We start from the raw sequence: 12,187 nt of genomic DNA, 5'->3' as shown, positions 1-12,187 counted from the left end.
GCTAACACGGTGAAACCCCGTCTCTACTAAAAATACAAAAACCTAGCTGGGCGAGGTGGCGGGCGCCTGTAGTCCCAGCTACTCGGGAGGCTGAGACAGGAGAATGGCGTGAACCCGGGAGGCGGAGCTTGCAGTGAGCTGAGATCCGGCCACTGCACTCCAGCCTGGGGTCAGAGCAAGACTCTGTCTCAAAAAAAAAAAAAAAAAAAATAGCCGGGCGCGGTGGCGGGCGCCTATACTCCCAGCTACTCAGGAGGCTGAGGCAGGAGAATGGCATGAACCCGGGAGGCGGAGCTTGCAGTGAGCCGAGATCGCGCCACTGCACTCCAGCCTGGGGCACAGAGCAAAACTCCGTCTCAAAAAAAAAATAAGTTTGTACTTTTTACTACTTTATAGAAACAAATAATCTATATTGCATCATTTTCAAGCCCACAGAAATGTATAAGCCCTACAATCTTGACAGTTTTCAATTATGTTTAATGTTACAAGCATGTAAAACACAGGTGATATATGTAAGAATATGTATAAATACCACTAGATAGCTTATTTTGAAGAGATATTCTCTAAATTTTTGTTAACAGTAGATTGACTGCAGTTTCTTAGGTGTGTTTCTCAATATACTCTCTCAATGTTTTAAAGCATATGGAAATTTGAATACTGTTTAACCTCACGTATTCCTTTGTTTACAGGTTGGTTGACTGATTGATTGATTGATTTATCTTGTGACGGAGTCTCACACTGTTGCCCGGGTTGGAGTGCAATGGCGCAATCTCAGCTCACTGCAACCTCCACCTCCCAGGTTCAAGCGATCCTCCTGCCTCAGCCTCCAGAGTAACTGGGATTACATGCGCACACCACACCAGGCTAATTTTTTGTATTTTCGGTAGAGACAGGGTTTCACTATGTTGGCCACACTGGTCTCGAACTCCTGACCTTGTGACCCACCCACCTTGGCCTCCTAAAGTGCTGGGATTACAGGTGTGAGCCGCCACACCTGGCCAGGTTAATGTTTCTGAGGATTAAAGACATCATGGCTCCCTTTAAGATTCAGTAATATTGATACGTTCGTCAGCTTGCTCTTTTCTGCCTGTGGACGCCGCCAAAGAAGCATTGTTAAAGTCTCTCTTCTCCCTGCTGTCATGTCTAAGTCAGAGTCTCCTAAAGAGCCTGAACAGCTGAGGAAGCTCTTCATTGAAGGGTTGAGCTTTGAAACAACTGATGAGAGCCTGAGAAGCCATTTTGAGCAATGGGGAACGCTCACAGACTGTATGGTAATGAGAGATCCAAACACCAAGCATTCCAGGGGCTTTGGGTTTGTCACTTATGCCACTGTGGAGGAGGTGGATGCAGCTATGAATGCAAGGCCACAGAAGGTGGATGGAAGAGTTGTGGAACCAAAGAGGGCTGTCTCAAGAGAAGATTCTCAAAGACCAGGTACCTACTTAACTGAAAAAGATATTTGTTGGTGGCATTAAAGAAGACATTGAAGAACATCATCTAAGAGATTATTTTGAACAGTATGGGAAAATTGAAGTGACTGAAATCATGACTGACTGAGGCAGTGGCAAGAAAAGGGGCTTTGCCTCTGTAACCTTTGACAACCATGGCTCCGTGGGTAAGACTGTCATTCAGAAATACCATCCTGTGAATGGCCACAACTGTGAAGTTAGGAAAGCCCTGTCAAAGCAAGAGATGGCTAGTGCTTCATCCAGCCAAAGAGGTCGAAGTGGTTCTGGAAACTTTGATGGTGGTCGTGGAGGTGGTTTCGGTGGGAATAACTTCAGTCGTGCAGGAAACTTCAGTGGTCGTGGTGGCTATGGTGGCAGCCGTGGTGGTGGTGGATATGGTGGCAGTGGGGATGACTATAATGGATTTGGTAATGATGGAAGCAATTTTGGAGGTGGTGGAAGCTACAATGATTTTGGCAATTACAACAATCAGTCTTCAAATTTTGGACCCATGAAGGAAGGAAAGTTTAGAGGCAGAAGCTCTGGCCCCTATGGCAGTGGAGGCCAATACTTTGCAAAACCATGAAACCAAGGTGGCTATGGCGGTTCCAGCAGCAGCAGTAGCTATGGCAGTGGCAGAAGATTTTAATTAGGACACAAAGCTTAGCAGGAGAAGAGAGCCAGAGAAGTGACAGGGAAGCTACAGGTTACAACAGATTTGTGAACTCAGCCAAGCACAGTGGTGGCAGGGCCTAACTGCTACAAAGAAGACATGTTTTAGACAAATACTCATGTGTATGAGCAAAAAACTTGAGGACTGTATTTGTGACTAATTGTATAACAGGTTATTTTAGTTTCTGTTCCGTGGAAAGTGTAAAGCATCCCAACAAAGGGTTTTAATGTAGATTTTTTTTTTTTTTGCACCCATGCTGTTGATTGCTAAATGCAATAGTCTGATCGTGATGCTGAATAAATGTCTTTTTTTTTTTTTTTTTTTGAGACGGAGTCTCGCTCTGTCGCCCAGGCTGGAGTGCAGTGGCCGGATCTCAGCTCACTGCAAGCTCCGCCTCCCGGGTTTACGCCATTCTCTCGCCTCAGCCTCCCAGAGTAGCTGGGACTACAGGCGCCCGCCACCTCGCCCGGCTAATTTTTGGTATTTTTTTAGTAGAGACGGGGTTTCACCATGTTAGCCAGGATGGTCTTGATCTCCTGACCTCGTGATCCGCCTATCTCGGCCTCCCAAAGTGCTGGGATTACAGGCTTGAGCCACCGCGCCCGGCCTAAATGTCTTTTTTTTAATGTGCTGTGTAAAGTTAGTCTACTATGAAGCCATCTTGGTAAATTTCCCCAACAGTGTGAAGTTAGACATCCCTTCAGGGTGATGCCAGGTTCTATTTGGAATTTATATACAACCTGCTTGGGTGGAGAAACCATTGTCTTTGGAAACCTTGGTGTAGTTGAACTGACAGTTACTGTTGTGACCTGAAGTTCACCATTAAAAGGGATTACCCAAGCAAAATCATGGAATTATTGGTTATAAAAGTGATTGTTGGCACATCCTATGCAATATATCTAAATTGAATAATGGTACCAGATAAAATTATAGATGGGAATGAAGCTTGTGTATCATCCATTATCATGTGTAATCAATAAACGATTTAATTCTCTTGAATGAAAAAAAAATTCAGTAATATTAATAAAATTTGAGATATATAGGATTAGAATCCAACACATTGAGAGGAAAATTGTTAAATTATATAGCTATAGAGCAGGAAATGAAACCCAGGTTGTAAGCTCTGAGGGGGCAGGAAAACTGTTGGTGAAGTACACCATGAGCTACCATACAAGTGCATCAGTGACTGAGCAGTGAGCTGCGGAGCCTAGCTCTATGAGAATGTGAATTTTTAAACTGCACCGTGCCTCAGTTTATCCATCTTTACAATGAAGTTTTGCTTCTCTTCTCAGTTGACTGGACTATTTCCCCAGTCTATCTTCTTGCCACTCTTGATGCCCATGAAAGGACCTAAGGTAATTTCTGACAGCCTGGGACTCCTTGGGAAAAACAGAAGGTGCCACAGACCTCATTTTAGGAGAAACCCCCGTTTTCCTCATGGAATCCTAAGAAATGTAGGCAGACAGGTCCCCCTCAAAATCTAAGGCTCTGCTCAGTTTTGCATCACATTACCTGACCTTTTTGACTTTTGGGGGCTTCAGAAATTAGTAGGAGAGATATAAAGAAAGTTACAGCTATGAAGATGTATTTATGGTAAGGAAGGTTATGAAGAAAAGAAATTTTATATGAGAAAGGATCTTGTATGGCAAATTCTTGTCCTAAAGTAGAATGCCTAATTATTTAGGAAAGAGGGAAAGACAAGACAAGTCAGAAAGTCTAAGTATGTCATAGATCGTCTGTGGAAGTTGTGATAGGATTCATAAAGTGGGAAAGAGGCTGGGCCCAGTAGCTCACGTCTGTAATCCCAGCACTGTGGGAGGCCAAGGTGGACAGATTATCTGAGGTCAAAAGTTTGAGACCAGCCTGGCCAACATGGTGAAACCCCGTCTCTACTAAAAATACAAAAATTAGGCAGGCATAGTGGTACACACCTGTAGTCCCAGCTACTCGGGAGGCTGAGGTACAAGAATCGCTTGAACCCGGGAGGCGGAGGTTGCAGTGGGCTGAGGTCGTGCCACTGTACTGTAGCCTGGGCGACAGAGCAAGACTCTGTCTTAAAAAAAAAAAAAAAAAAGAAAAGAAAAGAAAAAAAAACTAAAGGGAAAGAAAAACTTACAACAACTAGATCTTCTCCTGTCTACAAGTGTTGTGTGTGTGATGTTCATACAAAGGAGCTCTAATTGGCTTAAAATCTACACCCTAGAGATTAACCCTTCACATGGTCATGTAAGCTATGCAGTTACCCAGAGTGCATCATTTGGTAAACCTGTATGGTTTCATGGAAACCATTTGTAGTTCAGGACACTTTAAAGGATACACAGTCTAAGTACTGCCAAGATAGGCCCAGTAGCTGTGTTCACACTTTCCCTTGGGAAAAACTATACTAATCCTGAGACATCTAGTTGTCTTTTCATTCTCCAGTACGAAAATACCTCTAAGTCATTGCTGGTGGACACTAAGTGTAACTACCTCCACTGGAAAATTTCTGCTGGGGCAACTCAGGATACTTCCCAAGGTCCTTTCCAGCCTTTAACCGGGGCCACCTTAGCAGGGACCTTAATCACTTGAGAAAGTGAAAACAAGCTAACCCATATGTTCACCACAGACAACAATTTTTGTCTCAAAAAACAAAGATCCTTTTTCCTGTGTGGAACTAGTTGTACTTATGTTTATCAGCCAACTGGACTGGAACCTGTACCCTTGTATATTTACCCCCTCAAAATCAACATAGCTCCCAATAACCAGTCTCTCATTATACCTTTAACTGCAACTGCCAAGCACAAATGAGCCATCCAATTCATACCCCTTTTGGTAGGGCTAGGAATAACTGCAGGAATAGCAATGGGAGTTAGCGGGCTTCCAACTTCCCTATCCTATTACCAATGCTCGTCCAAGGATCTTTCAGACAGCTTGGAAGACATTGCCCAAAGTATTGTCACCTTACAAAATCAAATAGACTCCTTGGCAGCAGTCACTTTACAAAATAGAAGGGGACTGGATCTCCAACTGCTCAAAAAGGTGGCTTATGTGTTTTCCTACAAGAATGTTGTTTTTATATCAACCAATCAGGATTAATTAGGGATGCCACTCGAAAATTAGCTGACAGGACTTCTAAAATAACAACAGCTGTCCACATCATAGGGCTCCTGGTCAAGGGCACTAAGCTGGGCTTCATGGCTCCTTCCCTTAGCCAGCCCATTGTTAATAATTATACTTGCATTGACTTTTTGGATCATGTTTGTTAACTCTTTTTACCAGATTATTTCTTCTCACCTAGAGATGAATAAGCTTCAAATGATCATGCAGCAGGGCTTCCAGCCAGTTCCAGATGATGACGCCCACCCCGGCCATCAAGAAGTAACCCTATCTCCACTAGACAGAGCAGTGCTAGAGTTCCATGGTCCCCAATAGGTAGGGACTGTGCCCCAATCAGCATGAAGTAGTTACAGAAGAAAGACAATTGGTCCTTCTGCCTCCCATAAGGATTTATGAGGATCATGCCTCTCAGGGGGAGATGAGGCAGAAGAACAGTTTATTTGAATAGTTTAGGATATAAATTCCAAGAAAAAAAGACAAGCAGATATAACAGATGAGAAGAAAGAAACACAGGAAGGGTCTGGACACAAGGAGCCTTCACTTCAGTCAGACAAGCCAAGCCTTTATTTGCATAGGTTGTAACTTCACTTCAGCCTCTGATTGGTTGCAGGCTGAGACTTCAGTTCAGCCTCCAATTGGTCATGGGCCAAGTCTTCATTTCCATAGGTAACTTTACTTCAGCCTCTGATTGGTCACGGGCCACGTCTTCATTTACATAGGGTGTAACCAACAGGAAACCTCTAAAGGGTACTTAAACCCCAGAAGATTTGCAACCAGGGCTCTTGAGCTGCTTGCTCCAGCTCACTCCCACTCTGTGGAGTATACTTTCATTTCAATAAATCTATGCTTTTGTCTTCTGTTGTTTTGCGGGTTTTGTCCATTTCCTTGTTCAACATGCCAAGAACATGAACAACTCATAGTCAAGACCCTCTACTGGTAACAATGTTAATTACTACTGTTTCCCAAAACCTTAAATTCCATGAACTAGCTATAAGGTCACTTTACATCCAATTTTGAGAACTACTTTTTGAAATGTGTCATCATGAAGGAAGATCAAAACCTTTGTTTAAAAAAACGAATTACAGGCTGGGCGTAGTGGCTCACGCCTGTAATCCCAACACTTTGGGAGACTGAGGCGGGTGGATCATCTGAGGTCAGGAGTTTGAGACCAGCCTGGCCAACATTGTGAAACCCCGTCTTTACTAAAAATACAAAAGTTAGCTGGGTGTGGTAGCAGGTGCCTGTAATCCCAGCTACTCAGGAGGCTGAGGCAGAAGAATTGCTTGAACCCAGAAGGCGGAGGTTGCAGTGAGCTGAGACCATGCCATTGCACTCCAGCCTGGGCAACAAGAGTGAAACTCTATTTCAAAAAAAAAAAAAATATATATATATATATATATTACAGATGAATGAGATGTGGCCTGGTATTACATGTCAATCACCAAAGACTGGCTGATACTTAGTATCATCTTCAGTCCCACAACTCATTAGAAAGCCTGAAAGCAACGAATCACCTATGAAGACCCAGCTTCTATTAGTACTCAGTTGTAGGGTTAACGCTCATTTTTTAGATATTATCATACTGAAAGAACTACTAGAGGTGACTTTTAAAAATCATGTCTCTTAATAGACTGTAAGTTGCTGGCCAGGCTCAGTGGCTCACGCCTATAATCCCAGCAGTTTGGGAGGCCAAGGAGGGGGGATCATGAGGTCAGGAGTTCAAAACCAGCCTGGCCAGGATGGTAAAACCCTATCTCTACTAAAAATACAAACATTAGCTGGGTATGGTGGCACACGCCTGTAGTTCTAGCTACTCGGGAGGCTGAGGCAGGAGAATAGCTTGATTCCGGGAGGCAGATGTTGTGGTGAGCCAAGATCGCACCACTGCACTCCGGCCTGGGCAACAGAGCGAGACTCCATCTCAAAAACAAAACAAAACAAAAACAGCCATAAGTCCCATTTCCCACAGATCCTTCTGGATGCCCATAGACAAAGGTTTTTCTTTTGGATTTGCGTGTGCTTTGTTCTTTTATGTTTATAAAGTAAAGGCATAAAACATCTGAGCTTGTCTATGATGGTAACTCTGATGACAATGTCACAGGCATATCTCAAGAAAACGATACTCTCGGCCAGGCACAGTGGCTCATGCCTGTAATGTCAGCACTCTGGGAGGCTGAGGTGGGAGAATCAGGAGGTCAGGAGTTCGAGACCAGCCTGACCAACATGGTGAAACGCTGTCTCTACTAAAAATACAAAAATTAGTTGGGTGTAGTGGCATGCACCTGTAATCTCAGCTACCCAGGAGGCTGAGGCAGGAGAATTGCTTGAACCTGGGAAGCAGAGGCTGCAGTGAGCCGAGATGGTGCCACTGCACTTCAGCCTAGGTGACAGAGAGAGACTCCATCTCAAAAACAAAAGAAAAAAAGAAAGAAAATGATACTCTCCAATACAAAATGGCATATACTGTTTAGTGAAGGATCATTTACAGTGAACCAAAAAGATTACAAGATTCTTCCATGTATCTTAGTCTATTTTATAAAGTTAAAAATTTGGGCAAATTTCCACAAATCTCTTGAAATTAGTAACACCTCCAGAGAGCCCAGATTAAATCAATCTTTTTCCCTCCCTTTCTTCTTCTCATTTCCCTTCTCTTCTCTGTCAGATTTTTTTCTTCTCCCATTTCCCTCTCTTATGCACCTCAACCCCTTACTCCCTTATCTCACCTCACTCCTGCCTCCTTTTCCCTCCCCTTTCCTTCCCTTCCTTTCTCCTCTCCCTTGTTCTCTCTCTCCTTTTCCCTCCCTCCATCTTCTTCTATCTCTATCTGTCTTCTTGTGTTTCTTTCTTCTCCTTTGTTACATCTGCTTGTCTTTCTTGGAATTTATATTCTGAATATAAACTATTCAAATACATGGAATAAACTCATGTTAGAATGAACTAAAAGGACACCACAGCTTCACATTTTAGAGATACTCTATAATAAATATCATGAAGAATTATTGAAATACTTACCCTGAAGCGTTATATAAGTCTGCAAGCTGATATAGAATATCAATTTCTAGTGGTGTGACTTGTCCATAGCGTATGGCACTCTGGGCAAATTCCTCTGGAACAGAGAAAGAAAAATGTTAAAGTCTTGAATGATTCTTAATATAAAACAAAGTTCTACCTTCACCAACTATAATACAACCTGAAAGCTACAGGCATTTTAGTATCATTTTTAAAATCTAAAATTGAATTTAAATATTTAAGTTCAACTCTACAAGAATATGCATTTCTGAAGGCTAGTAAAAGATAAATTAACTTCAAGAATAAAACAATCTCTTTAGAATCTCCTCTTATCTTGCTTATTCACTTTGGTCTCCAGAGTTATAATGCAAAAAATGTAGGTGTTCTCCAGTCATTCAAAGCATCCTAATACCACTCACCAAAAGGAGTAGGCTTGCCCATCTTTCTGTGGCAACTCCTTCCTAGTACAAACAAGCTGCTGCCACAGTGCCACTGACCTGTTTGACAGATTGGGCCAAGGTTCTTTTCAAAACTGTCAAAGCCACTTTTCCATTCCTGACCTCAGTATCACATTAAATCCACCTGGATTTTTGGAGCCCAAGTAAAGCATACATATACATGGTAACATACTTTCTAGATCTGGCTTTAGAGTGGTAAGCTTAGATTAACATCATGCCTCAATGAAGAAAAGTGAAAATGCTGAGATTCTTATTTATATATATTTTAAAATCTTACCTTTTGTGACTTCAACATCTTTCCTTGTGCCAGCTAGAGTGCTATATATCTTACGAACAAGCTCCATGTTATTCAGTAAAGAGTTAAATGCATTGAAGTAGGAGAAGCTAACCTGGTGTGAGATACTTCCTCCAGCTGCCTAGAAAATGACAACACAAAAAGTTTAAAAAACAAACAAAAACAAAAAGACAAACATTTATGGACACTGTACTTTTCTCAAAGAGGATTCAAAGGAGTCTTCATTATTAAAATGATGCTAACAACCAGTCCATAAATACAAGGAAAGTATCACACTGAAACAGTGCATTGCATGTCCTCAGGGAAGCCTATGTAATTAAGGTCTGAAGGAAGAAAGCAACATCTGGAAGTTGGACTTTATGGTTCATCTACCTATAAGGTCAAAAACAACAAATATAATTATCACAGATCAAAACAATAGTTATTTAAACAGGATCTTCAAGACCCTCAACTGTGAAACTCTTGCTAGTCCTGGATAAACAAAACATCACTGTACAATCTATGGAACACTTTTTAACCTTGTTTTCTTCCTTCATACACATACACAAAACCCAACTGATGACTTTAAATTTTAAGACAATTTTATTACATCAACTTTTCCTAATTGTTAAGGCCATTGTTATAATTAAAATACTTAACAGTCTGTGCTAAGCTCTAAATTTGGATCATGAAGGGTACAATTATCAAAACTCCAAAAAATGTAGAAAATCTGGAGAGAATTTATTCACTGTTGAGTTATGTCTTCAATGGAATAGTGCAAAAGAGGCTCTCTCATGCATGAGATGGGGGGCAACGTAGTCTTCATTACCTCTGCAGGATGAAGAGGTAATTTGTTCTCTGCCTACCACTTGGACATAAACTCAAAAGAGAATCTTTTGCATAGTTTGCAAAAGCTTCATTCCCAAGCCACAAGTCAGAGGAACCCATATGATTGAAAACATTCTCCTTTAAAAATGCAAAGAAATGCTTATGTAAATACCAATGTGACAACTTTAATCATAAAGGTCTAATACAAATAGTGTAGGTAATGATGAGCAAATATATTCCACCCCACCACCCCTCACACACATGCCTTAACCTAAATACAGTTTATATTTGTTTGTTAGCCTGAATTTGGATATCAGCAACCCAAAAGTTGGACTCAAATTATTTCATATATTCCTCTGAGGATTAGAATTGGCTTTTGGTAAACTGAGGGTATTATAGTAGGTCTATCTAACCTAGTTGGAAAAGATTAAATGAGTCCCTTCCCACTAAGGTACTGAGTCCCTCCCTCTAGGGTTCTCTTCCCTTCTCCCTCCTTACCTCCCCCCTCACCTCCCCCCTCTTCCCTCCTTCCCTCCTTTCTCTCTTTCTCTCTCACTTTATCCCCTTCTTTCCTTCCTTCTTTCATTTTTTTCTTGGGGTAGGAGGTGAGGGCAGGGGAGTGGGGGAAGGTGTCAAGGAGGTGAAACGTGTAGGAGAAAGTGACATGCTCCATGTTCAGATTCACTGAAGAAAAAGAACAGAAGTTGATCTTTCTACCCCAGTCTAAATCAGGGATAATGATCTTCAGCTGAAACAACAAAGGCACTCATTGGCTTCCCTCCATTCAAAACAAGCAGTAATCAAAAACTTACACATAAGTACAATGCATGGACAAGAAAACGGGTAAGTGAGGAAAGTTTCACCACTCTATGTGAGGAAGTGTATGACATGAGTTTGCTATTGGTCCAGATGATTACTTTATAGAGATTAGCAGTTTGACAGAACAAAAAACTATGTCTGGTGCATACAGACTGAATGCACAGGTGAAGGGGCAGAGAGAGGAGTAGTGAGCCACAGAGGCTGATGGCCACATACTTCCTCCATACCTTCTGCCATGGGTATGGTTATTAGAACAGTGCAGAAGCCAGTGACGATCCCTCCGGCAGATAGCACCCTGAAGGCAACAAAAGAAGGAGCCATCTTTGTAGCAAGACCTTGGGAGCCTGGTGGTGTGGAAAGAGGTCAAGATGAAGGCAGTAGTGTCTGGGAGAGTTACTGCCCACTGGAAAAAGTAATTGCTCACCCTTGTCTATAAACTCTTGCTTCCCTTGAACTGGACTCTGTAAATGGAAATAAACAATTTGGAAATACATGAGAGCAAGATGGTGGCTCTGAATAAAGCTATGATCTGGGAAAAGATAACTCACCATCACCTCTACCTCCCTTACACACACACACATATACACATACACACGCACACACACACTTGTTTACTTTCTACCAACCAAGCATGAAATCTGAATAGTTGAGAGTCATATGAGTCCCTGGAGGCAATCCAGGACTCAATGGATCAAAAGGTTTGAGGAAACAGAAAGTTAAAGAACTTGCTTTTTACTTACTGAAACTAAGTTCTCCTCCACAAAAGGAGTAAGCATGTGAGATCTAATGGTAACCATGATGTCACTGAAATCCAGACCAGAAATCATGCCACTTTTGCTTTTGTCTTTCAGTGCAAAGGCTTGTCTTGCATGTTCCAACTGTAGCTCCTGTGAGGAAATTAGAAACAGGGCATTAAGCTGGTTAAAACATTCCAAGTACATGGTCTGGAAAGGAAGGAAGGACAGATATCCTTCCCACACATGCTACAAAACAAACAATGCACAGATCTGAATTTATAACAAAGCTTTTAATTTCTTTGTTCTTAAAAATGTACTACACATTACTCCTCAGGAAAAAGAATGAATGAGAGCATGTCAATAAAGGAAAGGTAGGAAAAAATAACCCTTAGATTTTACTTGACAAGTTTTCATTACTGAAAACAGAGAATAATGTTTTCGGTGCTTCATTTCAGCCTTTAAAATATACAGTAATTTATCTCTCCTGCTTGAAGGCTTACCTATCATCAAAGAGTACTTCATGAATTAAGAGTTTAGGTTCATTTTCAGTTTTTCAATTTTAAATGTTGCAATCAAAGTCTCTCTCTCTCTCTCTCTCATTCTATAAATGAATTAGAGACCATTTTTTCAAACAAATTTTTCAAATAAACTCAGTGAGAAACTCTACCAACTGGTAAGTGCAATATTCAGTCATTCTAAAATGAAAGTCAGGAATAACAAACTGCAAAAGTAGTGTTGAGCTATCACTGGCTTTGGGCACCGTTACTCATAAACTGTAAGACAGTCCAGAATATCTCTGAACTTTTGAACTATTGGGCAATCAAACTTTGTAATAAGTGATATCC

At 41.5% G+C, this 12,187-nt stretch overlaps 1 protein-coding gene and 1 pseudogene across 4 annotated transcripts in view; one reads left to right on the top strand and one right to left on the bottom strand.

Annotated features, from left to right (window-relative positions):
• The window catches only part of SLC25A12 (solute carrier family 25 member 12), a 111,473-nt gene that overhangs the window by 42,363 nt on the left and 56,923 nt on the right, over positions 1–12,187 (bottom strand). For all 4 annotated transcript variants that reach the window (XM_033231130.1, XM_033231131.1, XM_033231132.1 and 1 more), the window contains 3 exons: positions 11,346–11,492; positions 8,962–9,100; positions 8,230–8,323 (listed from right to left, as the gene is read on the bottom strand). In XM_033231130.1, coding sequence (XP_033087021.1) covers positions 8,230–8,323; positions 8,962–9,100; positions 11,346–11,492 — 380 coding nt within the window. The remainder of the gene's footprint in view (positions 1–8,229; positions 8,324–8,961; positions 9,101–11,345; positions 11,493–12,187) is intronic.
• Positions 1,101–2,440, top strand: LOC117094862 (annotated as a pseudogene).

Source organism: Trachypithecus francoisi, unplaced genomic scaffold, assembly GCF_009764315.1.
Source record: "Trachypithecus francoisi isolate TF-2019V2 unplaced genomic scaffold, Tfra_2.0 Lachesis_group13, whole genome shotgun sequence".
Taxonomy (NCBI): Eukaryota; Metazoa; Chordata; class Mammalia; order Primates; family Cercopithecidae; genus Trachypithecus; species Trachypithecus francoisi.
Note: the sequence above shows the minus strand (reverse complement) of the source record. Positions and strands in the feature narration are given on the sequence as shown.